The sequence below is a fragment of the Podarcis filfolensis genome (assembly GCF_964270895.1).
Source record: "Podarcis filfolensis genome assembly, chromosome: 10".
Lineage (NCBI taxonomy): Eukaryota > Metazoa > Chordata > Lepidosauria > Squamata > Lacertidae > Podarcis > Podarcis filfolensis.
In genome coordinates this window covers 26,879,068-26,903,656 of record NC_139612.1, presented here as the reverse complement: position 1 = coordinate 26,903,656, position 24,589 = coordinate 26,879,068, and the positions used below count along the sequence as shown (strand labels likewise).

The window sequence follows — 24,589 nt, the reverse complement described above, 5'->3', positions numbered from 1 at the left end:
ATATTTTTTATCATTAAAACTAAAATACTTATATATGCTTAACTCCTTATAACATTTCTGCTAAGGCCATAAATTTTCTTTCCACCATTTTTCTATCATTCATTAATTTTACAGTATTTCTATATATAAACTTTAAATTCTCTAATCTTCTTCCACCATCTCCTCTCCCTGGTTTCGGATTCTGCCAGTTCTTTCCGTCAATTCCATATAGTCCATCAACCTGGAGATCTTATGTCCGAGGCTCTTAACTCTTTTCCAGGTCCCTTCTGCAGGTATTCTTCATATTCTTTAATGCCAAAGAGCAGATCTCAGGAAGACTCCAACCTAACAATGCTTTTATTCCTTCCAGGCAGGTCAGCCGAATTTCCATAGTTGAAGCTGAGGTCTATAAGATGTTTCATAACATGTTTCAAAATTCCTCCAAATCCAAAGGCTCCCAGAACTCCAATCTCCTCCAGACCCAAATCCATGTCCCAAAAGTCAGTTGATCCCTGCATAGAGGGATCTTTCCAGCTTTCCTTCTTCCATTCAAGCCAGGATCCAATCCTCAAAATCTGGCTTTTTCTAGATTCAATCATAGAAAGCCTCATGTAATCCTCAATTTGCTTCTGTAAGACTGAGGATCCCGCTTGTATTACTTTAGACTCAACAACCACAGCTTTCTCTTTCTCCTCCACAATTTGACCTGCCAAAGTAGATTCTTGTACCAAGTCCTGAATTATTTCTGTGTTGGTAGTCACTTTTTGATCCAAGTTGTCAATTTTAAAAGACATGTCATCCGTCTTCTTATGAAGCTGTTCCAGCGAGTAGCTTATCTTGCATAATACCGTCGCAATGGCTTCTCCTGTCAACATTTTGAGTGGTCCAAGGTCAATCTCTGGTTCTCACAATTACTTATCTTGCAGCTGGTGATTCCCCAGTTGCACTCCTGTGACAGTTTCAAAGACTCCCTCTAGAGGGAAACAGTCTCCACTTGTATCAATCCTTTCAGACACAATTCAAGCCATAAAAATAGTTTCAATTTCCAGTTACTTTTCCTCCTTTTTAAACGCAGAAGAGGACAATGGAAACAGTATCTTTCTCTTATTTAACTAGCTGTCAAAAATGTTTTGTTCGCAGTCAATGGACTCTCCCAAAACTTCACTCTTTCTGGCAGCCCTTACCGGGTTTGGAGCAGTGGTAATTTGGTTTTTCACTCTCTCCTGCAGGCTCGCTAAGTCCAAAATTTTCCCCCTCTTCTCCTGCTTCCAGGGGGGGGTTGTAGTTTTAACCAATGAAAATTTAATCCTTTGCCAAAAGCTTTCAAAGACTTTAGCTTATAATGTCTTTGCTTCAATCTATTTACAAAAGGGGAAGGCGGACTTCCTGTTTATGACCTTCCCCGTTTCAGTGCCAAATTAAGGTATTTAAAGATCCAATTTTCCATTCTACTCACGGGTAGTTGTTTAAAATCCAATTGTCCACAGGAAAAAGTCAGCGCTCTCCGGCAACAGCAATGCGGCTTCACTCCGTGAAAGAAGCAGTCAATTTGAAGCACCGCGCCACTCACCCCACGTTGCTCCGGATCCCCGAAACCGGGTTTCCCCGCGAGTAGGGGAGGCACAAAAGGTGCCAGCCAAATCCCAGGTTCACAAGCTTCTCCCGCTTGTGATTTCAATGGGTCTCCGCCTTCGCTGTGGCGGTCAGACCCTGCTTTTCACGGAGCAAGTTACTCCCGATCGGAGGAGCTCCGCCATTGCCGGAGGCGCCAACCCGGAAGTCTCAATACATTGGAATCTCACCAAACTCTACCATATCATCAGAGAAGGATGTGTGACAGATGTTCACTAATGAAACAGATCTCAGTAATATAATCAGTTCACATTTACCATTCCATATTGAAAGGGAACATAGCTGTCAACTTTTCCCTTTTTTTAAGGGAAATTCCCTTATTCCGAATAGGATTCCTCGCAAGAAAAGGGAAAAGTTGACAGCTATGAAAGGGAATGATAGCCCTTCAAGTCTTAAAAGCCACTGCCTGCTATTTCCAGATTTAACCATTGCTTATGTGCAGGAAGTTTTCTCCATTGGGGCTTCTTAAGCATCACCTAAGTCGTGTGGTATCCCCTCTGCCCTGATTGCTAGGCACCCAAACTGTGGTCTGAGCATCATTCATGGCATGTCTTTGAATAACATTTCCACTTTGAATTTTATAGAGGTCTATGGAATTCAAATGGTAATAAAAAATAAGAACTAAAAATACCAAAAAAAATCATACAGTGTTTAGCACAGTGCAAAACAATTGCTACAACAAGTAGCAGAGAAATCATTAAGGGGTCTGTTAGGGCCACAGCAATTTTCAAGTGGTCCATGGGGGGGGGTTGGGATTCACTGGCCTTGATGAATGGTTAAATGTCCCAATTGCACAGACAAGGGCAGATCCCATAGGCTCCAAACATGGACCTGGCACTCTGCTGGGAGCCGTTTGGGAAAGACCAGCTTGATTGGCTCCTGGCCAAATGTTATCCCAGCCGTGCAGATGAAAGCAACTCCCATGCGGCTAGTGCAATGTTTCTAGGGCTCCATCTGTCCCTATATTCAACAGCTGGTAAGCAGGTAAATTTAATTCCTGTTTTATGGTACAGTGCCGCAAACATAAAATCCCTGATAGAATTTAGTACAGCCATGAATTTAGCTCACCTACAAAGGAAGAGCAATGGGCAATTAAAATACAAAAATGGATGAAGATTCTTGTTTTACCCCAAATGAGTCCAAATCAGTCTGTTCCGTTCCATTCCTAGGATATCAGTTAGTCAGTCTAATTTATTTGCTAAAAATCATTGGTCATGACAACACTCCAGGAATACAAATAGCATCAAGGTAAATTTTAGCATAGGTGTCCCCAGCACAGTGGACTCCATGTTGTACAATGGAATGTTGTACAGGCTGCTAAGGAATACATGCAGATCTTATATGTAATGTGTTTATATCCCCATCCGCCGCCAAATAATAATTTATTATTATGTATGTTGCCACTAAATGTTAAAACTTTAAATTCCACACTTTAAGGGCCACTTAAGATGGTTCGCAATATAAACACACTGTCGCTACCAACTCCACAATAAAAATGTCATTTAAAAAATTAGAAGTAGCTAAGTAAAAAAGAAAGAAAGAAAGAAAGAAAGAAAGAAAGAAAGAAAGAAAGAACGAACATTAGAAGCACCAGGAAGAAACAGATCAAACCCAAGATCTCCTAACGAGCTTCAAATGCCCTATAGAACCATCAAATCTTTACAGATCCTATAAAAGCCAGTGGGGAGCTAGCCTGATAATTCTTCTTCAGAAAGCATTTGGATAGACTGGATGTTACGCTCTATCCAACTGCCAGCTAGGCTTAAATAGCTTAGAAACCAGAAGCAGAACTCTGCTTGGTGAGTTCTAGAGTTCTAGAGCTCTAGAGTGAGCAGACAGGTTCATACTAAAGACGACAGAATATTCTTAACCCAGTGTGAATTCAGGAGCTTCCCACCAAGTCCATCCACTACCCTATTTATTTCCATGTTTGGTGGGAGGAGCTGTTTCATTCATGCAGTTATTACTTTCTTTTCCCTGCTCATGTGTAGCTTTGTGTGCCCAAAGTATTTTGTATCTCAGTCAATGGGGAAACTGAGAAAGGGAAGTCATCACTTGCAAATGATTCACAGCCACAATTCAGTGGGAGAACATTTGCTTGCCATGAAGAAGTTCCAAAGTTCAACCCCTGGTATCTCCAGGCAGGGCTGGGAAGACTCCTGCCTGAAACTCTGGAGAGCTAGAAGGACCAATGGTCTGTCTCAACTTCCAGTGTTCCTCAGATTTCTCACATGCACACAGAATGTCTTTATTTTGGATGCACTGGCCATGCTTGGACAACAGTATCTCAGCTAAATAAGCCAAGAGATTAATGAACCTCATCTCCACCTCAACACAGCCACTTGGCTGTTTCCCTCATGTAAACAAGCAAAATCACGGTTAGTATGGTTTCTTGTTATGTCTAAACCAGGAAACTATGGCGAGCAACTTCCAAAGAAACCTGGATATGAAACCAACCATGGTTTCATATGCTCACTTGTTTGGAGGACATCAACCAGTTCCCTGGAGGACATCAACCTGGCACAACAGGGAGCTATGCTTAACTTGAGACTCCTTGACTCTTGTGAAGGGAAGAGCGAAGCAACTGCATAAGTCTTGTTCATATCTTGACTTATGAAGCTGGACCGGTATTTCTCTGAAGCTGATTTCGTTGATTTAACTAGGTGGGTGCTTTTGTGCATTGTGAGCCAGTTCCTTGAGGAGCATCAGAGTACATCCCAAAGTTCTTCTGGGCTTCAAAGCAACCTTTAAAAGGTAGAATATGCCGCCATTTTCAGAAAGCAAGCTTGAGCTTCACTGCACGTGCAAAAGTCCCCCATGTGGCTCTTTAGATCCCAGCCTTTGCTAATGAGTCACACATTTCAGATCAGTAATTACTTTCATAAATAGCTAGTGATCTTGTTGATAAAATGGCTTTATATTTTTACAGTTTAGCTAACACAGGATTTACATAGCGACTCCATGGTTCACTTTAAAAAAAAAGAAATAACAAAAAGGTCACTGCTTTTCTAGAACCATATTCACTCTACTGTGCAAACACAGCCACTATTTTTAGATACTTACTCAGCAAAGAGAGGTGTTTTTAACATGTATTTTCTGGGGGGGACCAAGCTAACTACAGAAAAACCTTGCTTTGGTGACTTTGACTTGAGATGGCTTTGACATCTTAAATGAAAGAGAATGGATAATTTAAAGAGAAGAGAGATCACAGATCTTTACAAAAGGCATCAGACTTGAAGAGCTAGTGAGCAGTCAGTGTTATTACAATATGGTTGTGCACCACAGATACTTAGGACTCTCCAAGTAAAAAAAAAGTCAGCTGTCAGCATACTATTAGCATATAAATATGCCCATTTTGGTTTCTCATTGTCCTAATCTTAAGTTCAGTTCTCCATATTTCTGCATCCATTTGCAAAAGATTTTATTAAAAGTGTTCATGAAAATGTATCAGTATTTTAGTATATGCATTTTTGTGTAATGTGCACATTTTTGCAAAGTAATTTTCCCCAAAATAATGCATTTCTGTATGTTATTTTCACTAATGAGTGTATTTATATGCCCATATTTACCCTTGTATATGCATTTTTGTATTCAGTACGCAGCCGAAGAATTGCAAGAAGTGTAAATAGTGAAGGGCGGCTCTGTTTATGCTTTGTTTCAGAAAGCATGGTTCTGTAGGTTCACCTTTCAACATTGACTGAATCAAATTTCTCCCTTATCCCTACTTGGGACCTGCCTGGTGGAGATTTTTCCCCATTACCAGCCAACCCAGTTTGTTACCATCAGTAGGAGGTACCCTGATCCCATCACCATCAGAAGATGGTGGTTGACATGAGACAGGGCATTCCCAGTGGTGTCCCCAAGTATGGAACTCCTTCCCAGAGGATTCTGGTCCGCCCCCACAGTTGACATATATAAATATCAGTTCTCATCAGTTTCCCCCTTTAGCTATTTTAACTTCTGTGCTGTGTGTGTGTGTGTGTGTGTGTGTGTGTGTGTGTAATATAGTGGTTTTATGGTCATGTTTATTTCAGATGTTTGTTTTAATGATTTGTTATGTGAAGCCACTCTGTACCCAAGAAAGGGGGGGCACAAAACACCAAATACATGATGATAGATATAGATAGATAGATAGATAGATCTTCCTGATCACTGCTTTGTGGCCCACAAATGGCTACCTTCGTTTAATAAATTAAAATTTGAAAAATAAGCAACTTGCTTGGTCATGTTTATTTCAGATGTTTGTTTTAATGATTCATTATGTGAAGCCACTCTGTACCCAAGAAAGGGGGGGGGCACAAAACACCAAATAGATGATAGATAGATGATAGATAGATGATAGATAGATGATATAGATAGATAGATAGATGATAGATGATAAATGATAGATGATAGATGATAGATGATAGATGATAGATGATAGATGATCGATGATAGATGATAGATAGATAGATAGATAGATAGAGATAGATAGAGATAGATAGATGATAGAGATAGATAGCTTGATGATAGATAGATGATAGATAGATGATAGATATAGATATAGATAGATAGATAGATAGATAGATAGATAGAGATAGATGATAGATAGATGATAGATATAGATAGATAGATGATAGATGATAGATAGATAGATAGATAGATAGATAGATATAGATGATAGTTAGATGATAGATAGATAGATAGATAGATGATAGAGAGATAGAGAGATAGAGAGATAGATGATAGATAGATGATAGATGATAGATAGATATAAACAGATCTTCCTGATCACTGCTATGTGGCCCTCAAATGGCTACCTTCGTTTACATCAACAATGTCCATGCCTGTTTCAGAAGAATTACTATTATTCATTATTAATAATACTACAATTAATCATCTTCTTACCCACTGTCTCATAGTGATTTATACATAAAATAGTTAAACACACTCTCTCTCTCTCTCTCTCTCTCTCTATATATATATATATAACAAGATCAAAACCCTAACAATAGTAAAGACTCATTCATCCACAAACAAAAAAGATTTCCCAGCTAACATGTGGCACTTGAGTGAGCAGCTACATGGTCAGACAGGATGATATCCAAAGATAACGGGCAAACTGTGGCCTCTCTCGCAACCCCACAGACAATATTTGGAGGAGTTAAAAATGTACATTTACTCAGCGGCACACAACTATTTCTGATGTCACCCTGATTAACTTGTTTCCCTGCAAACCAAAGGCACCCGACATCTGTTCATATTTACCTAGCCATATTTTAATCTGCAAACAGGGGGCTTTTAAGTGCTTCATTATAATATTACTCATTTCTGTTTGATTTGACACATCCAAATAGTGTGAAATGAGCTCGTTCCCATTTCCCTGCAAGAAAAGAACAATTAGCGGATGTAGTCGAGAGGCAGTGTCAACACAGTCTCCAAATAAGAGATGTGTTGCACAGGTCCTGCCATTGTTCGCATGACTTTGCAGAATATGGCAACCGTAGAGATCGCCAAGATTGTCTTACAAAGTTGGCAGGCGTTAGTTAAATGTTTCTGGATCTCACTATTAGCTAAAATGCTCTAATTAACTAATACCGAGTTCTTTTTCAGAGGGATGCCAAGGAGACCCACATAGGTACCCTGCCCGTACGGGCCAGTCTTGCCAGACTCTAGGGTTGTGCGCTCATCTCACTCTAGAGGCCGGGGGCCAGCGCTGTCTGGAGACACTTCCGGGTCACGTGGCCAGCGTGACGAAGCTGCTCTGGCGAACCGGCACCAGAGCAGCACACGGAACGCCGTTTACCTTCCCGCTATAAAGCGGTACCTATTTATCTACTTGCACTTAGGGGTGCTTTCGAACTGCTAGGTGGGCAGGAGCTGGGACCGAACGACAGGAGCTCACCCCGCCGCGGGGATTCGAACCGCCGACCATGCGATCAGCAAGTCCTAGGCGCTGAGGTTTTACCCACAGCGCCACCCGCGTCCCAAGGAGACCCACATACCATGCATTAAATTAATTTGTAGAGCAATCCTACACATATGGGGAGCAGCAAGGAAAGGGAACTCCTGCTGCATGGGAAGAAGGGACGCAGCTCGCAAAGCACTGAATGCAACCCAACGGGATTTACTTCTGAATGAATGTGCTGCCAGTTTAGTTTAGGGAAAGCAACTGGAATAGTTTATATAGGCAACATAAACCTTTCAATCAAATCAACCATTTTAATCCAGAGTCTATTAGCATTTTTCAGAGGAAGTCAAAGAGGCGGACATGAATTCCACAGCGCTTCCTTTGGGGTGTGCGAGGTAACTGAATCATTTCAATAACTTTTTGCCAGCATTTGTTTTAGAACGTTTTTATTACAGCCTGAACTTTGCAAAACCCAGTAATCAACCACATTTTTTAAAGAAAAGAAAAGAAAAATCTAAACATTATATGGAATACGGTGTCTTTATGCTAACAATCACCTTAAAACAATACCTCAGGTACCTCAGGTTAAGTACTTAATTCGTTCCGGAGGTCCGTTCTTAACCTGAAACTGTTCTTAACCTGAAGCACCACTTTAGCTAATGGGGCCTCCTGCTGCTGACGCGCCGCCAGAACACGATTTTTGTTCTCATCCTGAAGCAAAGCTCTTAACCCGAGGTACTATTTCTGGGTTAGCAGAGTCTGTAACCTGAAGCGTATGTAACCTGAAGCGTATGTAACCTGAGGTACCACTGTAATGACTACGGAACCAAGTATCTCTCCCTCAGTTGATGTTATTTGTTTTATTTATATCCTACATTTTTCTCCAAGGATCTGCTCCTCCTCACTCAATCTCCACAACAACCCTGTGAGGTTGGTGAAGCTGAGAGGCCCCATGCACGAAGGCAGCCAGTGAGCTTTATGACTGAGTGGGGATTTGAACCCAGTTCTTCCAGATTCTAGTCTGACACTTTATTTATATATATATAATTTTTTATTAGTTTTTTAACATATCCTTTTCAACAGTCATTAAACATACTTTTACATTTTATTCAATTTTTTTTTACTTCCATCCGTCCTGTCTGAAAATTTTCCAATCTAATCTCTTAGTATGCATTTCTTATTTTCCCTATTACATTTCAAACTGATAACCAATAGCTCTATCTTTTTCTACTTTGTAACACTTTGTATAGTTCTCCTTACAAAACTTCTTGTAGTCTACTAGCGTAATTTGTTAATTACAGTTGCTCTTCAAATAATTCATATACTTCTTCCAATCTTCTGTAAATCTCTGGTCCCGCAGGTTTCAAATCCTTTCTGTCATTTTGTCCAATTCTGCATAGTCCATTAATTTCGTCTGCCATTCTTCTTTCATCGGAATTTCTTCTTGCTTCCATTTCTGGGCTAACAAAGTGTGTTCTCCTTCATGGAAAGCACGTGTTGCGGTGGGGGCCGACAGGACACTCCAAAGTTGTGGGGCGGGCTAATTGATCTTTGGCCACTGTTGTGATTGGGCTTCCCTTGTTGTTGGGAAGAAATTAATGCTGCCATTTGTTGATTGACGGCCAGAAATGTTAAAACTCCCTGCATGAGGCATAGAGCTTCCTCTTTTGGCCCCGTGCATCGGATTGCCCGTCCCCCCTCCCTTTAATTAGGGTTGTTCACTTTGACCTTGCTATGCCTGTCATGGGGTCATCTGCTTTTGGGGCAGGGGCCTGCTAGGAATTTTGTCCATCTGGCTGATTGGCTGGGGCCATTTGTTTTTTGCCTACTGTGTAGCAAATCGTCACAACTTGTAAGGTTGCGGTTAGGCATTGGTTTATGGTTTGGTTGGTTGAGGGGCATGGATTGGCTGTGCCTCCCCTCTAATGCTGCTGCAGCAAGGGATTCCATTAAAGGAATACAGGGGCTCACCATTGCTTTCGTCCGAACCCTGTCAAGGGGCTAGGGCCACGCAAGAGCCCCTGGTTGCATTCAGGGAGGGCTGAGAGCAAGTTCCCTGCTCCGTCGCTACCCCCAGATGTATTCCCCTTTTCTGACTTTCGCAGGCTTGCGGAATGTCAGTCTGTCCCCCAATGGGGAGCAGATAGTCGCAACCAATGCCTAAGCAACCACTCACATATTTTGTATTTTAATAAAGTTTTGGCCAAAATTATGCCAAAAACCTTAAACAAAATTTCTGCGTGATGTGTGAGTTATTTGGGGTGGCCCTGGGGACCTCGACACGCAATACTCTTGCCCTAGTCTGACACTTTAACTACTATGTCATGTTGTGGGCACAGATCTGTCCAGAAAGATTTCTTGTGTCTGGGGAGAGAAATCTGGCAGAAACTCTCCAGGGTTTCAGACAAGAAGTCCTTCCCAAATGTACCTGTAGATTTCAGATAGACTGAACTTAGGACCTTCTGCAGGTATAGCAGACACTATGCCTCTGAACTGTGACTTCTTCCCAATCCTGATACTTCTCCTTCCTTTGAATTCATGGAAAGAGGCCCAAAAGATTCATTACCCTTAGGTGATTTCATGGGGAGGGAAATCCCAAGTGTTTGCAAAGGCAACATTATTTCTACACTTTCTGCTCCTGCAATCTGAACATGAAAGTGAAGCACTGAGATGTCTTTATGGGACCCAAATCTGTCATCAGCCAAGCACTCATAACAGGAGTTATAATACCGATGCTATTCCAAAACACTGCAATTTCTACTCCACTTAAAAACAGGTTCGCAACCAGATTTGGGGCATCCTTGTTTCATAGATGTATTAAAAAAATATTTTCACATTCTGTCCCCCCCCCCCCATTCTTTTAAAAAATTAAGCAACAGCTGAGAGCTTGCAAAATATCTAAACAGAATGTCACAAATCCTCTTTTGCATCAAAGGGTAGCCAAGCTGTTTCCTTTTAATTTGACAACTGCCAACAACCCAAACTAGATGTGCAGTTTTAACACATGCCTGATCCTTATGGCTTCCTGCACAAGAAAAAAGGCTGGCACAGAAACACGGGGTGGGCGGAATATGGGAAGAGAAAGGAATCTCTGGCAGCACCACAGCAATCTCAGGAAGCAAAACAGAGAAGGTTGCCATAGGACTGCAGTTCCACACACAGCCTGACCATTAGCAAGGAATGCCATTTTAATTTCAGAGGAGAGGAGGGCTGAAGGTCCCAATGTATTGCGGAGGAGAAAGAGCTTAAACAAAAAGATTTAGGTTATGCATGGTAGATACGGCATGCACACTGACACATAGAACCCTTAATAGCTTGAGTCCCAGAGTGGTGCATGCTTTAGTTATCTCCCGCCTGGACTACTGCAATGCGTTCTACGTGGGGCTACCTTTGAAGGAAACTGCAATTAATCCAGAATGCAGCAGCTAGACTGGTGACTGGGAGTGGCCACCGAGACCATATAACACTGGTCCTGAAATATCTTCATTGGCTCCCAGTACATTTCCGAGCACAATTCAAAATGTTGGTGCTGACCTTTAAAGCCCTAAACTGCCTCGGTCCTGTATACCTGAAGGAGCGTCTCCACCCCCATCGTTCTGCCCGGACACTGAGGTCCAGCGCGAGGGCCTTCTGGCAGTTCCCTCACTGCGAGAAGTGAGGTTACAGGGAACTAGGAAGAGGGCCTTCTCAGTAGTGGCGCCCGCCCTGTGGAACGCCCTCCCACCAGATGTCAAGGGAATAAACAACTATTTTACTTTTAAAAGACAACTGAAGGCGGTCCTGTTTAGGGAAGTTTTTAATGTCTGATGCTGTATTGTTTTTAATATTCGGTTGGAAGCCACCCAGAGTGGCTGGGGAAACCCAGCCAGATGGGTGGGGTATAAATAATAAATATATTATTATTATTATTATTATTATTATTATTATTATTATTATTATTATTATCATTATTATTATTATTAAATATCTGGTTGTTATGGCTGGCTGTTACGAGCTGCAAGGGAGGCCCTTTTAGAAGATCCATTGTTCTTCAAGGTTCGAGGAGCAGCTGTGCAGGAGATGGTCTTTTCTGTGGTGCCCAACACCCACTTGTGGAATGCTTCAAGGTGTGTCTGGCCTCATCACTGTACACATTTCACCAGGAAGCCACGGTGCATCTTTTTGCACAGGCATTTACAGGTGGAATATGAATTCAGAATATCACTCCCTGTAAAGTTTTGCTGTTGGCTTTGCTTGCTGTTTGGTGCTCTAAAAGTGTGGGAGGGGTAAAAGACCCCTGGATGGTTAAGTCCAGTCAAAGGCAACTATGGGGTTACCGCACTCATCTCGCTTTCAGGATGAGGGAGCCAGCGTTTGTCCACAGACAGCTTTCCGGGTCGTGTGGCCAGGATGACTAAACCGCTTCTGGTGCAACGGAACACCGTGACAGAAACCAGAGTGCACGGAAACGCCGTTTACCTTCCCACCGCAGTGGTACCTATTTATCTACATGCACTGGTGTGCTTTCGAACTGCTAGGTTGGCAGGAGCTGGGACAGAGCAACAGGAGCTCATTCCATTGCGGGGATTCGAACCATTGAATTTCCAATCGGCAAGCCTAAGAGGCTCAGTGGTTTAAACCACCGCACCACCCGTGTCTGATGCTCTAACTGCAGGCTTAGTGCTGTGATGCACCATGTGACTTCCTCACTATTTTAAGTTGCATGTAACCCACCTTGAGAAGGCAGGATAAAGAGCAGAGTATAAGAAACATAAATCTAAGTGACTCAGGGAACTGTATCTCTCAACAATCTTATAGTACAATCCAGCCACATATTGACTCAGAAATAATGGGACTTACTCCCACAGATGACTGCAACCTTTTACAATATGATCCACAACTGAAGTCCTGACCATTTTCACATTCAGGTGAAAAGACTCCTTTTTGTCTATTTTTTTCTCCATGAAATTCAATTCCAACTCTTTAGGAGACGCAAGAGAATCAAGGCCCACCTAGGGACTGTTTTTCAGACATTTATTATTTCAACGTTCAGAGATTATTTCCAAGTTAGAAAAACAAAACCCCTCGAGTGAGGGCTGCAATGGATTCACACTGTGTATTCAGTGCCCTCTGGTGGGCAGTCCTGTTACTGCCTTCTTTAAGGGTCCAATTACCGTAAGTTCCATCAATCTGCAACTTGAGCTTTTCCCAAAGTAACAGAAGCAGTGTTAGCAGCAATTCTTGCGAGGGACAATTTGGACTCAAGTCATGGACAGAAGTGTCCAAACTCTAACCAACGAAGCTATCCACTTGATTTAGATCAGGGCCCTGGAAAGAGGGGAAATGATGAGACGGCTTCCTCCCCCGTATCGCAGCCCTAATTTAAATCAGGATCCTGCTCTGCTGCTTGTGGAAGATGAAGAAAATGTCACCAGGTGATCTAATTATGGATTTCCCATGTATCATGTCATTTGACACCCCCTCCACACACACACACACACACACACACACACACACACACACACATATCCTTATTTACCAGGCAGAGGGCCTTCTTGGTGGTGGCACCCACCCTGTGGAACGCCCTCCCATCAGATGTCAAGGAAATAAACAACTGACTTTTAGAAGACATCTGAAGGCAGCCCTGTTTAGGGAAGTTTTTAATGTTCGATGTTTTCTTGTGTTTTTAATTCTGTTGGGAGCCCAGCCAGATGGGTGGTGTATAAATAATAAATTAATTATGATAATGATGATGATGATGATGATGATGATGATAATTAATGTGAACCTGGAAGAGAGGAAGCTGATGGAATCGAAGAGGTCTACAAGGATTCAGTTTTCATAGGAATCCTGTTCAAGCATTTGGTACCATAGGAGCTTTCTAGAACAAACCCAGCTAAACCCATCCCTTCAGCCAGTGGTGGACCTACATTTTGGGGGCCCTGAAGCTTGAAGTGCAATGGGGGGGGGCTTCTCCAGGATTGGTACTAAGAATCTATTTTGGTTGCAATTCTGACTGGCTGTCTGCAAGTGCTAAGCCAGATTTTATGAGTTGTCATTTCTACTGCAATGGGACTGTTGGAGTCAAGACTTAATTTTGTGGGAGGGCTTTTTCTCTTGTAAGACAGTTCAAAATGTTTAACTGAGCTGCCCATCTCCATGTGAATGGAAGACACAGAAATCTTTCCCAGTTGGCAAAATATGCAATATGGACCTGCCCTAAAAATCCTGGATTCAGGAAAGGAAATACCAGCACATCTACATTATTCTGTTGTTAACAAAAATGGGAAAGCATCAAAGGAGCTTATGGAAGGGATGCTTACTTCTCTATTTTTAGATGCCTACATTTGCATCATTAGTGGTCCATGGTGCCAAGTTTTATTTACAAGGCAACTTTCAATAAACTGGCTATAAACCACAGCTGGAAACTGATGAGCCTGAATCCACATGCAGCGGCTGATTGTCAATTCAGGTATTTATGATTAGGCCACTATTTAAAGCCTTCAGTCACATGCATTCTTCAGAAATGATTGCTATTATTAGGTAACAGTTGAGTTTCCAAACAGTTGAGAGCCAAAAGGAACAATATAACTGGCTACTAATTTTGAACTATTGAAGGCACAACAGCAGAGAAATCCTATACATGGTTTCTTGGTACCAAGTTCCATTGTATTCAATGGGCTTACTCTCGGGTAGGTAGGTTTGTATAGGACTACAAGCTAAAACCACAAGTTTCTCACTGACATTAAATTCTGAACCAGTTTTACTCCAGACGGAGGTGGGGATTTTATTCCAGTCTGAGACTCAGTGGTAGACAGGGCAAATGCAAAAAAAAGGGCTTGTTTAATAAAATAATAATAATTAATAATAATAATAATAATAATAATAATAATAATGACAACAGTCAGGGCTTTTTTTCCAGCCAGAACTTGCTGGAACACAGTTCCGGCACCTCTCTGGTGGGCGCCATTGCCATTCCAAGATAACAAGGGATCCATTCATATTAACTTCCAGAATCTCTTTTCTAGAAAAATTGTGCTGACAGCAACAACAGCTACAACAATTTTATTGTTTCAGGGGTCAGCAAACTTTTTCAGCAGGCGGCCGGTCAACTGTCCCTCAGACCATGTGGGGGGGCCAGACTATATTTTGGAGAGAAAAAAATGGATGAATTCCTATGCCCCACAAATAACCCAGAGATGCATTTTAAATAAAAGCACACATTCTACTCATGTAAAAACACGTTGATTCCTGGACCATACACGGGCCGGATTTAGAAACCAATTGGGCCGGATCCAGGCCCCGGGCCTTAGTTTGCCTACCCATGTATTATTTTTACCCTGCCAATCTGTACCCACCACTCTGGGTGGCTTCTGATACATATAGAAACATAATAGAGCATTAAACATAAAAAACTTCCCTAGACAGTCTCTCTTATACATACACAAACGCACACATGCAAATAAATATACAGACACATGAATTCATACACATTTATTTTCACATCTAACACACACACGCACACACACTTTATTTCTCTATCTATCTATCTATATCTATATCTATCTATCACACACAGAGTAATTAGATTTGGAAAAAAACATTTCTTGTCCCCATGCAGAAACAAGCCTTGAAAACACCCATCAATTGGCTCCATTGCTTTTTATGCCTAGTTGTTTCTTGGGGGCGGAGGAGAGGCAAACAGAAAAAGGGGTTGCTATCAACAGTGTTGGGGGCATCAATTCATCCTGCTTCGATCTGCTCTGCGGTCAGCTGCAAGAAAGTACTGTCAGCGTCCAGAGCTTTGCTGTCTTGGCTTAACTGCCCTCTGCCTACCTAGCAAGGCATCTATTACATTCAATGTTCCCTGACATTTATTTCCCAAGCTCTTATTATGCAGTCTCATAATGCCTTTCAAATAAACGCCACATTTCACCTGGGGGTGACACAATTTAGTTGCAGGCATAATACCCGTTTATATATTTTTTTTAATTAAATATTTATTGGTATTTTCAAGAAACACACAACAAACAAAAACAAGAAATACACAAAACAAAACAGAAAAAAGCACAAAAATACATAATATTCAAAACTAAACAAAGAAAAAAAATAGAAAAAACCACATAAAATTTCTGATACTTATTATTCTTAACCTTATTTCTCAGACCTCCTCACACCTCCCCTTCTTGTATTCCAATTTAAATTGTCAGTTCAGCAAGTCCTTAACTTATTTCTTTATCTTAACTTAAACATTTGTTCTAACATACTATTGTTTTACTTTACTTCTTTTTTCCATTTCCTCAATTTATTTCTAACAGCCTTATTTTCAATTAATTTAAAAAGAAAAAACCAATTTTACCTTATTAAAATCACACATCAATACTTATACCTCATCAATTATTCTTAAGCCTTTTTCCTAAAGTCGACCAAAATTTCCCTTCCACGATTTACCCAATTTCCTTACCACTAACAAAATATAAAAAGCAAATTATCCTTATGTACCCTTTGGATTCCCAACCTCCACCCACCCTTCTCCCGGTTCCAGTCCCCAACCAATATCCATCAGTCTTTATGTTATTTATTTAGCCTGGAGATCTCACATCCGAGGCCCTTATATCTCTCTCAGTTCCTTTCTGCCGGTCTCTTTGATAGTCCTTGATGTTAAGCCCCAAGTCTCGGAGGAGCTCCGGCCCAACAGACTCCATGTTGCTTCCAGCCAGTCCTCCATACTTAAAAACAAAGCCTATGGGGTACTCCAACTCTTGTTTCAAATTTCTTTCAGATCCATATGTCCCCAAAGCTCCAGCTTTCACCTTCAACAAATTTGTAATCCTCAGGTCTTCCGATCTCCTCCAAAGGAGATCTCTCCATTTTCCAAAGTCCCATTCAGACCAGGCTTTCCACATCCAATTTTTATTATCCTTTTTTATCATCATGTCAGGCCTCATATTGTAACTCTCCTTTGACTCCTGCAAATCTCCTGCTCCTCCTTCATTTTCTTCAAAAACAACATATTGCTCCATCATATCTACACTTTCAGTTTCATTTATTTGTTCAGTTGAATAGGCTTCCTGTTTCAAGTCCTTATCAAGCTCGAAACTGTTGTTTACTGTCCAGTGTAGTAATGATACCTCTGTAGACAAAGCATTGTATTCATCTTGCAAATTTCCCAAGAGAACGAGTGCTCTGTCCAATTCTGCTTGGATTTTACATACTCCAGCCATTTTTGTGGTGTAGTGTCCCTATTACCCCTCTAGGGGGATTTTAGTTCCTTAATGTTCCTTTCGGCTCAAAACCAAAAGTCCAGTTATTTTGTATCAGCCCTCCTTATTTTCAACAAGTTGTACCAAATAAACCAGCAAAAACAGCAGAAACAATGTTCTCTTTTTCCAGCTGACAGCTCACTTGACAGCTGTCAAAATCCTCAATACAACAGGCTTTCTCATAGGACGTTCCCGGGTCTCGGGGGGGGGGGTGAAATTTCAGCTCCTAAAATTCTTTTTATCCTCCAGTAAATCTTCTTATAATGTCAAAACCGTGAAGTCAGGATCTTTCATTAAAAAGAAACAAGAAACAAATTCTCTCGACCTTAGCTGCCCAGTCCTTTGCTTTAAATTGTTTACAAAGAGGGGGGGTGGACTTCCTTTTTAGCCCCTTCCCGCTCGTTCCAAATCCAAAATTAAAAATTTTTAAAATTCCAATCTCCGTATTACTCACGGGTTTATATTTTAAAGTCCAATCGGTCTTGGAAGAAGTTGGCGCTCTCTGTCAATGGCTTGCGGCTTCACTCCGTAGGCGAGGGAGTACTCTCAGCACCACCACCCTGCCTCCGTTCCGAAGCCTTTAAGAAGGCTCCGTCGCGGATTGGGGGGGCGCAAATGGTGCCCGCCGAGTCTCTGTGTTCACAGGCATCCGCGCCTGTGATTTTAAGGGTCTCCGCTTCGCCGCAGCGGCCAGACCCAGACGCTACGGAGCCGATTCCCTCCGGAGCTCGGAGGGAATCCGCCATTAAACAATGGCGCCAACCCAGAAGTCCCATAATACCCGTTTATAAAATAAAAAAAGCAATTGGGAAGCCAGATAAGAAAAAAGTGAAATTCAGGAGAAAAGCATGCTAAAATGTTGATTAATTTTCATGAGAACCTTATTTTATTTTATTTTTTAACTAATGCACAAATGTGGTGAACTGTCCTTAAGGCTGGGGGGAAATGAGAAAACCAAAATTGACAGATACATTTTATGTTCAAGGTGATTTATAGAACATGAAAACCTGATGTATCCATCTGTTGCTTTTTCTTTTAAAAAAAGTATCAAATGTAAAGTGAGTTCATACATAACTCACTTCATGGCGTTCATGAAGAAAAGGACATCTCTCCCAATGTTCTGTATTTTCTCTTAAAACAAAGGGGTCACTCTCCTCAAAGTTACATTTTTAATTTTTAATTTTGCTTTCAAGGCACTGCTGAACACATCTGACTCTCCCCCTGGCAATGTGGCAAAGAAAAAGAGAAGACTTAAATATGTGCATCCTTTTTCAATGACTCTTTTTAAGATGTTGCTGGATGGAAGTCGTACTGGAGAGTTTTCCTAGGCCCTGATTGTTTATGGTTAGAATCGATTCTTGAGCAACTTCCAATTTTGATTCCAATACCTTGACCTCTACTCTCAGATAGAATATCTGTAATAGCTCTGCATTTGTATACTTTAATGATTACGGTTGCAATCTTGCATACACTGTTTGTGTCTCCTTCTCCTTTTTCAGCATCTGATCAACGTGATCAAGGCTTTATTGCAAACTGGCAGCCTTTATAACACCAGAGCAGGGCTGGCCAATGTGGTGCCCTCAGATAGCGATGGGGGAGAAACTCAATTCAGTAAACAGTTAAAAGCGAACTTAATTGAATTTGCACTTTTCAAAGTATCGTGAGAACCAAAACACAGCCCTCCTTTGAAATTCACACTTCTCCAAGTTTCATAATACACTTCTTCAAGTTCATTCAAAAATGCATATGTTAGGGCCAAGTGTGCATAAAAAGGAATATATTAGGACTCAGCTATACAACTGCACAACAGGTGGCACTGTGGGTTAAACCACAGAGCCTAGGACTTGCCGATCAGAAGGTCGACGGTTCGAATCCCCGCGACAGGGTTGCTCGGTCCCTGCTCCTGCCAACCTAGCAGTTTGAAAGCACATCAAAGTGCAAGTAAATAAATAGGTAGCACTCTGGCAGAAAGGTAAACGGTGTTTCCGTGCGCTGCTCTGGTTCACCAGAAGCAGCTTAGTCATACTGGCCACATGACTCAGAAGCTGTACGCAGGCTCCCTCGGCCAATAAAGCGAGATGAGCACCGCAACTCCAGAGTCGGCCACGACTGGACCTAATGGTCAGGGGTCCCTTTACCTTTATACAGCTGCAAATATAAATGTTTTACGTGCATTATACAAATGTGACACTAGATGGCGATGGTGGGCTAATGACAAATTCAATATATATATATATATATTTAAAAATTAAGCATTTTCACAGCTTTTTTTTATATACGTGTAGATTCCACCTTAGTGAAAATAACACACTAACATGCATTGCATCAGGGGAAACTGCTTGCAAAAATGTGCACAGCATTTTAGACCTGCCTTGCCTCAGTGCAGACAATGGCACAGTTTCATAAACAGGTGGAAAAATAAGCGAATGCAAATCCCACCAGTTCCTGTGTCAATGAGGATTTCTACTAAAAGCCTTAAACAAAAGCTGTTTACTTTCAGGTCTTAAAAGTCTGCTGCTCACCAGCTGCCTCTTTGACCCAAAGCTCCCCCCCCCCCCCAATTCCAGAGGCCAAATTATGTTTCATTGTGATTCTGGTTAGCTTGGTCACCTTCTGAATCTAAAAACATTCTATTTACTGATGGGATATTGGTAGTTTTTAATATATTAAAAAGTGCAACAGAAATCTTTTTTGGCTCAGGTGTGTCTCTACACACACAGAGAGAGAGAGAGAGAGAGAGTAGTACATTAAGGCAAATTAGTCAGCAAAGGTGAGGAAAAGCTTACTTAAGCTTTTTTCCACCTTTACGCATGTTTACATCTTCCCAGGGATTTGATAGTGCTTCAGCAAAAATGGTGTTAAGTCAGCATTTGCAAGGCTGTGGCTCTCTCTCTCATAAATTTCTGGCACTAGAGAATCCCCATGAACCAGAAGACTGAGCAATAGAAAATCTGAAATTATAGATGTTTTGTTTCAATTGTAAAGAGAGCTATGGAAAAGTAAATAAATATAATATTTATTTTCCATATTCCATAATAATTATAATTACAATATGCCACCCAACAAAATATCAAAAAACCTATTACTAGATATTTCAAGTGGGTATGTGTCACTTTACAAAATAATATAAGCAAAGAAAGATAGGTCTCCACCCCCAAGGAAATTCCAATCTAATTTGCACAATGGGTAAGACAAGGGGAGGGTAACAAGGGAGTAATATATGCAAATACAGCTTGAGTCCCACAGGCAGAATGAGGAGTTCTATCCAACACCGTTCTCCCATTTGCACAAAACTTCCACTTACAAAACTGAACTTCCCCTCCCTCTCTTTCCCCTACTAGCACCCCAAATCTGGCCCAGAAATGGGCATTTTCTGCATTTGCTCCTGCCCTGTGGAATGCGCTTCCCTCCGTGCAACCACCAGTTGCTTCAGGTGACATATCCCTCTTGATGTCAACAATGAAACCGAATAGCCGTGGGGTCTGGGAAATCAGACTGAGCAGAATATAAATATAGACTGATTCACCGCCTGAACCAGATCTGACTTCAGCTTTGCCTAGGAATAGGTCACGAACACAAGCTGTGTACTCAGATACACGTGTAATCTGAGAGGTATTTCTGTGCTCCTTACCCTTAAAATATTAAAAACAGGATCTGACCCATGTTTGTTTGGTAAAGATTACGAGAGTTAGCATGGCCGAAACCCTCTTTCACCAATGCATATACAGTGGTACCTCGGGTTAAGTACTTAATTCATTCCAGAGGTCTGTTCTTAACCTGAAACTGTTCTTAACCTGAAGCACCACTTTAGCTAATGGGGCCTCCTGCTGCCGCTGTGCCGCCAAATCACGAATTCTGTTCTCATCCTGAAGCAAAGTTCTTAACCCGAGGTACTATTTCTGGGTTAGCGGAGGCTGTAACCTGAAGCGTATGTAACCCAAGGTACCACTGTACAGAGAACCTGGAAGCCAATTCAGGGACTGCTCCCACTGATTTCGCAAAGGATACACATGTGTGTTGGATATCTGGGGTGATGGGGAATCAGATGAACTTGAAAACAGACCACACCCTGTGTCACACAACGGGAATGTCAGATGTTGACAGTCTCTGACTTAGCCACATTTGTGGACTGAAAGAGATTATCACTTGTCAAGGGCACCTTATGATGTTCTGCATATAACTAACTACTCCATAAGCCAGCCTTGAACAACCTGATACTCTCCAGATGTTTTGGACTACAACTCCCATCAGCCACAGCAATGCTCATCTAAAACATTTGGGGGGTACCAGATTGGCAAAGTCTGCCATAAGCCAGTCTCTCAAGTGATGAACAAAATTTTGCCACACACCAATGCCTAATCACATATTAAAAGGAGAAGTGAGTGATAAGTCTTTGTCACCAAGAGATAGGATGTTATGCATCACCACTTGCTAAGGTGATCACATGTGTTGGTGCCACACAGTAAATAATCCAATGGGGTGCCCATCTGACAGATACCCCCAAGGAGATCAAGGCACCATATACAGTCCCATGCCATCCCCACTTTTTATTCTCACAACAATTCAAATATTTAAGGTAGGTTGAGACAGGGTGGCCATACCAAAGTCAGACAGTGGGCTTTATATTTGAGTGAAGGTGAGAGATTTGAACCTGGGCCTTCCCAGACTGCCAGGCAAGCTTCCTGATCTCAAAGCAGAGCTTTCCTGATGGTGAGAGGAAGCGGGGTGGTTTCAACTTTTTCCAGGGACATTTTGTCCAGACATCTACATGAAGCAAATGCAATCTGGTTGAAAACTACAAGGAACCAGGCAGAGGGCTTTCTCGGTAGTGGCACCAGCCCTGTGGAACGCCCTCCCACCAGATGTCAACTACCAGACTTTTAGAAGACATCTGAAGGCAGCCCTGTTTAGGGAAGCTTTTAATGTTTGGTGCATTACTGTATTTTAATATTTTGTTGGAAGCCGCCCAGAGTGGCTGGGGAAGCCCAGCCAGATGGGCGGGGTACAAATAAATTATTATTATTATTATTATTATTATTATTATTATTATTATTATTATTGCTAATCACACTCGTGGTTCCATTAGCCATCTCCCCTGAGTCTTCATCTTTTAATGTTTTAATTAATGCTTATTGGAATAACATAATGGTTTTTGTGTAACACAGGCTTAGATTTTATTCCTGAGAACAAGTCATAGAATTGCAAAATCATAGAATTGTAGAGTTGGAAGGGACCATGAGGGTCAACTAGTCCAACCCCCTTTTCGCCCAATGTGGGGCTCCAACCCACACCCTGAGATTAAGAGTCTCATGCTCTACCAGTGGAGCTATCCCAACTCTTAAGTCATCCTCATAAGAATGATCTCACTGCAAAGAGTCAGTCCTATCTGGAAAGTCTAGCTCAGATCACAACTCCATGGATTGGACGGAATGGACAACAAAAGCTCCCAGGTACAGAATGCATGCTTACAACAAATGCAAAAAAGCACATTAAACAAAGCCATGCTCTTATCATAATATCCAGGCTGTGTTTCACAAATACGTCAAGACAGTGAGGAAAGTGTCCTGAAGCATGTCTTTGGCGAGGAAAGTTAATGCCCTCTTCATTAGACCAAACAGATGTTCCTTCACTCTTTGAAAGATTATTTTGCTTATAGTCATCAAGATTGATGATCTGACTGACTCATCCCTGCTGCGCAACACATCCTATTCAGCCATCATCTTTCACTTTGCTTTGCTGCCTTTTCAACCTGAAAGGTGTGAAACGGGAACATCTCACAGAGAGGGAGAGAGAAAACAAAGGCTTTTAGCACATCATGGAACTTACCAAACAAGCGTTGATGGAAGAAGAACTTGCCCACTATCAGTCCGGTAAGGATGGCAAGCAGCCACAGGAACACTTTTAAAAACCTCCAGCCTCCTCCCTCGGGGTATTTGTTTGCTACAAAAGAAAAGCAGTTCCCCACGACAATGACATTTGCTTCTGTTTGGCTGTGAGAGACTGGATCCTCGGCAAATATCAAGAAGTTACAGAAGATCACCAGGTAGGCCACTATCAAGCGGGACCACGGATGCTGGAAGTAGTAGCGGAAGTCTTTGGCCATCCTCAGACCCTTCAGCCCCTGCATGCAAAAAGCAAAGAAGGCATTTGTTCTATTGTGTTACTGGATGTTGCACTATGTTATAGTCTTACAAGGGCTATAACAGAACGTTAGAAGTCAGACTATTGGCCCATCTAGGCCAATTCGTTCAACACTGGCTGGCAGTGACCATGCAAGGTTTCAGACAGGAAGTCTTTTCCAGCCCTACCTGGAAATACCAGAGATTGAACCCAAGACCTTCCGCATGCAAAACGGATGCTCTACCACAGAGCTATGACCCTTCCCACTATACCTCACTTCCCCCTGCCACCCCAGCTTCTATCCTCTTTAAACGGGCTCCGGAACTGGCTGCCTGTTTGTGTGACCCTGTTCACCAACTCCAATGGGGGCACACTGAGCAGCTGGCGAATGCTGACAAGAGTGAATGGAAACCCTTAACTAAAGGCACTTTCATTCACTTAGGCCAGCAGCTTCCCAAACTTGGGTCTCCAGCTGTTTCCCATCATCCCTAGCTAGCAGGACCAGTGATCAGGGATGATGGGATTTGTAGTCCAAAAACAGACCCAAGTTTGGGAAACACTGATTTAGGCAAAGAGCAGCTTTTGCTTCAATTGATAGGGAAGATGGAATCCACAGAAGCCAGAATTTTCATTCTCATTTCATTGCAGGGGGCTGGACTTGATGATACCTTCCAACTCCACAATTCTGTTATTCTAGCTCTTTCACTTCTTTTCTAGATTAACGGTGGAAGTCCAAAGGAAGTCAGCTGGACTATAGTTCCACTGGAATCAATGGGTTGTAAAATGAGTCACAACTAACCAGTTCTATTGATTTCAATGGGACTTAAGCACAACTAACCTACTCTGGATTTGGGGCCCATGTTTACATAAATAGGGTGGGAGAGGCTCCAAGGCAATGTAAGCCTCATGCATGCAAATGCTTCAATATTCAACTAATAGAAAAGTTCCGACGAGCACACAGAAGCAGGATTTTCACCCAAGTCAAGACATCTTGCATGTCTACTCAGAACTAGGTCCTGCTGAGATCACATAACTTACTCCAGGGTGTTTATTTAGGCTGGAAGTGAGCGTAATTGAATACAGTGAACTGATAAATCACGAATATTTTAATTAACTGGTGCATTTGTCAATTAAATTTGCATATGGATAAAAACAATGGGTCTGAAGCAAACAGAAGACTTCCTTTGGTTTTAGAACCTGTGGCCCTCCAAAGATACAACCCTCATCATCCTTAACCTCTGGCCATACTGACTTGGCCTGATGAAGTCCTGCAACACCTCAGCCATGCACAGCCTCCTGTGTGCTTCACATCCAGTGTGCTCCCACCACAGGTTTGTGAAGCTGTGAACACACAGTGTTGGCCACAACCCACACCTATACTGTAGTTTCTTGAGAAATGCTGTGTCTTCCCTAAAACAGCTTTGATTCCATTTGAAAACATAGGACATATATGAAGTCATCCATGGCCCCTTTCCATCCACTGGTGCAGACAGACAGAAGGAAACTTGGAAACACATCCAACCATACTAATGTGTAAAATGGTGACCATAGGGTCCCCACCCATGTTTTAATTGATGCACGTGTCATAGATGGAGCACTGATCATCAACAGGATTTATAGTTACTTGTATTAAAAATAATGGGTTGGATTCAAAGGTGTGCAAGTTGAAGGCGACAAGATCCAACCTATCTACATATCTATCTATCTGTCTGTCTGTCTGTCTGTT

General features: G+C 41.9%; 1 protein-coding gene across 3 annotated transcripts in view; it reads right to left on the bottom strand.

Moving 5' to 3' along the window:
* TMEM117 (transmembrane protein 117) overlaps positions 1-24,589 on the bottom strand; it is a 215,576-nt gene that overhangs the window by 183,964 nt on the left and 7,023 nt on the right. For all 3 annotated transcript variants that reach the window (XM_083574570.1, XM_083574569.1, XM_083574571.1), the window contains exon 2: positions 22,570-22,864. In XM_083574570.1, the coding sequence (XP_083430696.1) occupies positions 22,570-22,846 (277 nt within the window). In that variant the 5' untranslated portion in view covers positions 22,847-22,864. The remainder of the gene's footprint in view (positions 1-22,569; positions 22,865-24,589) is intronic.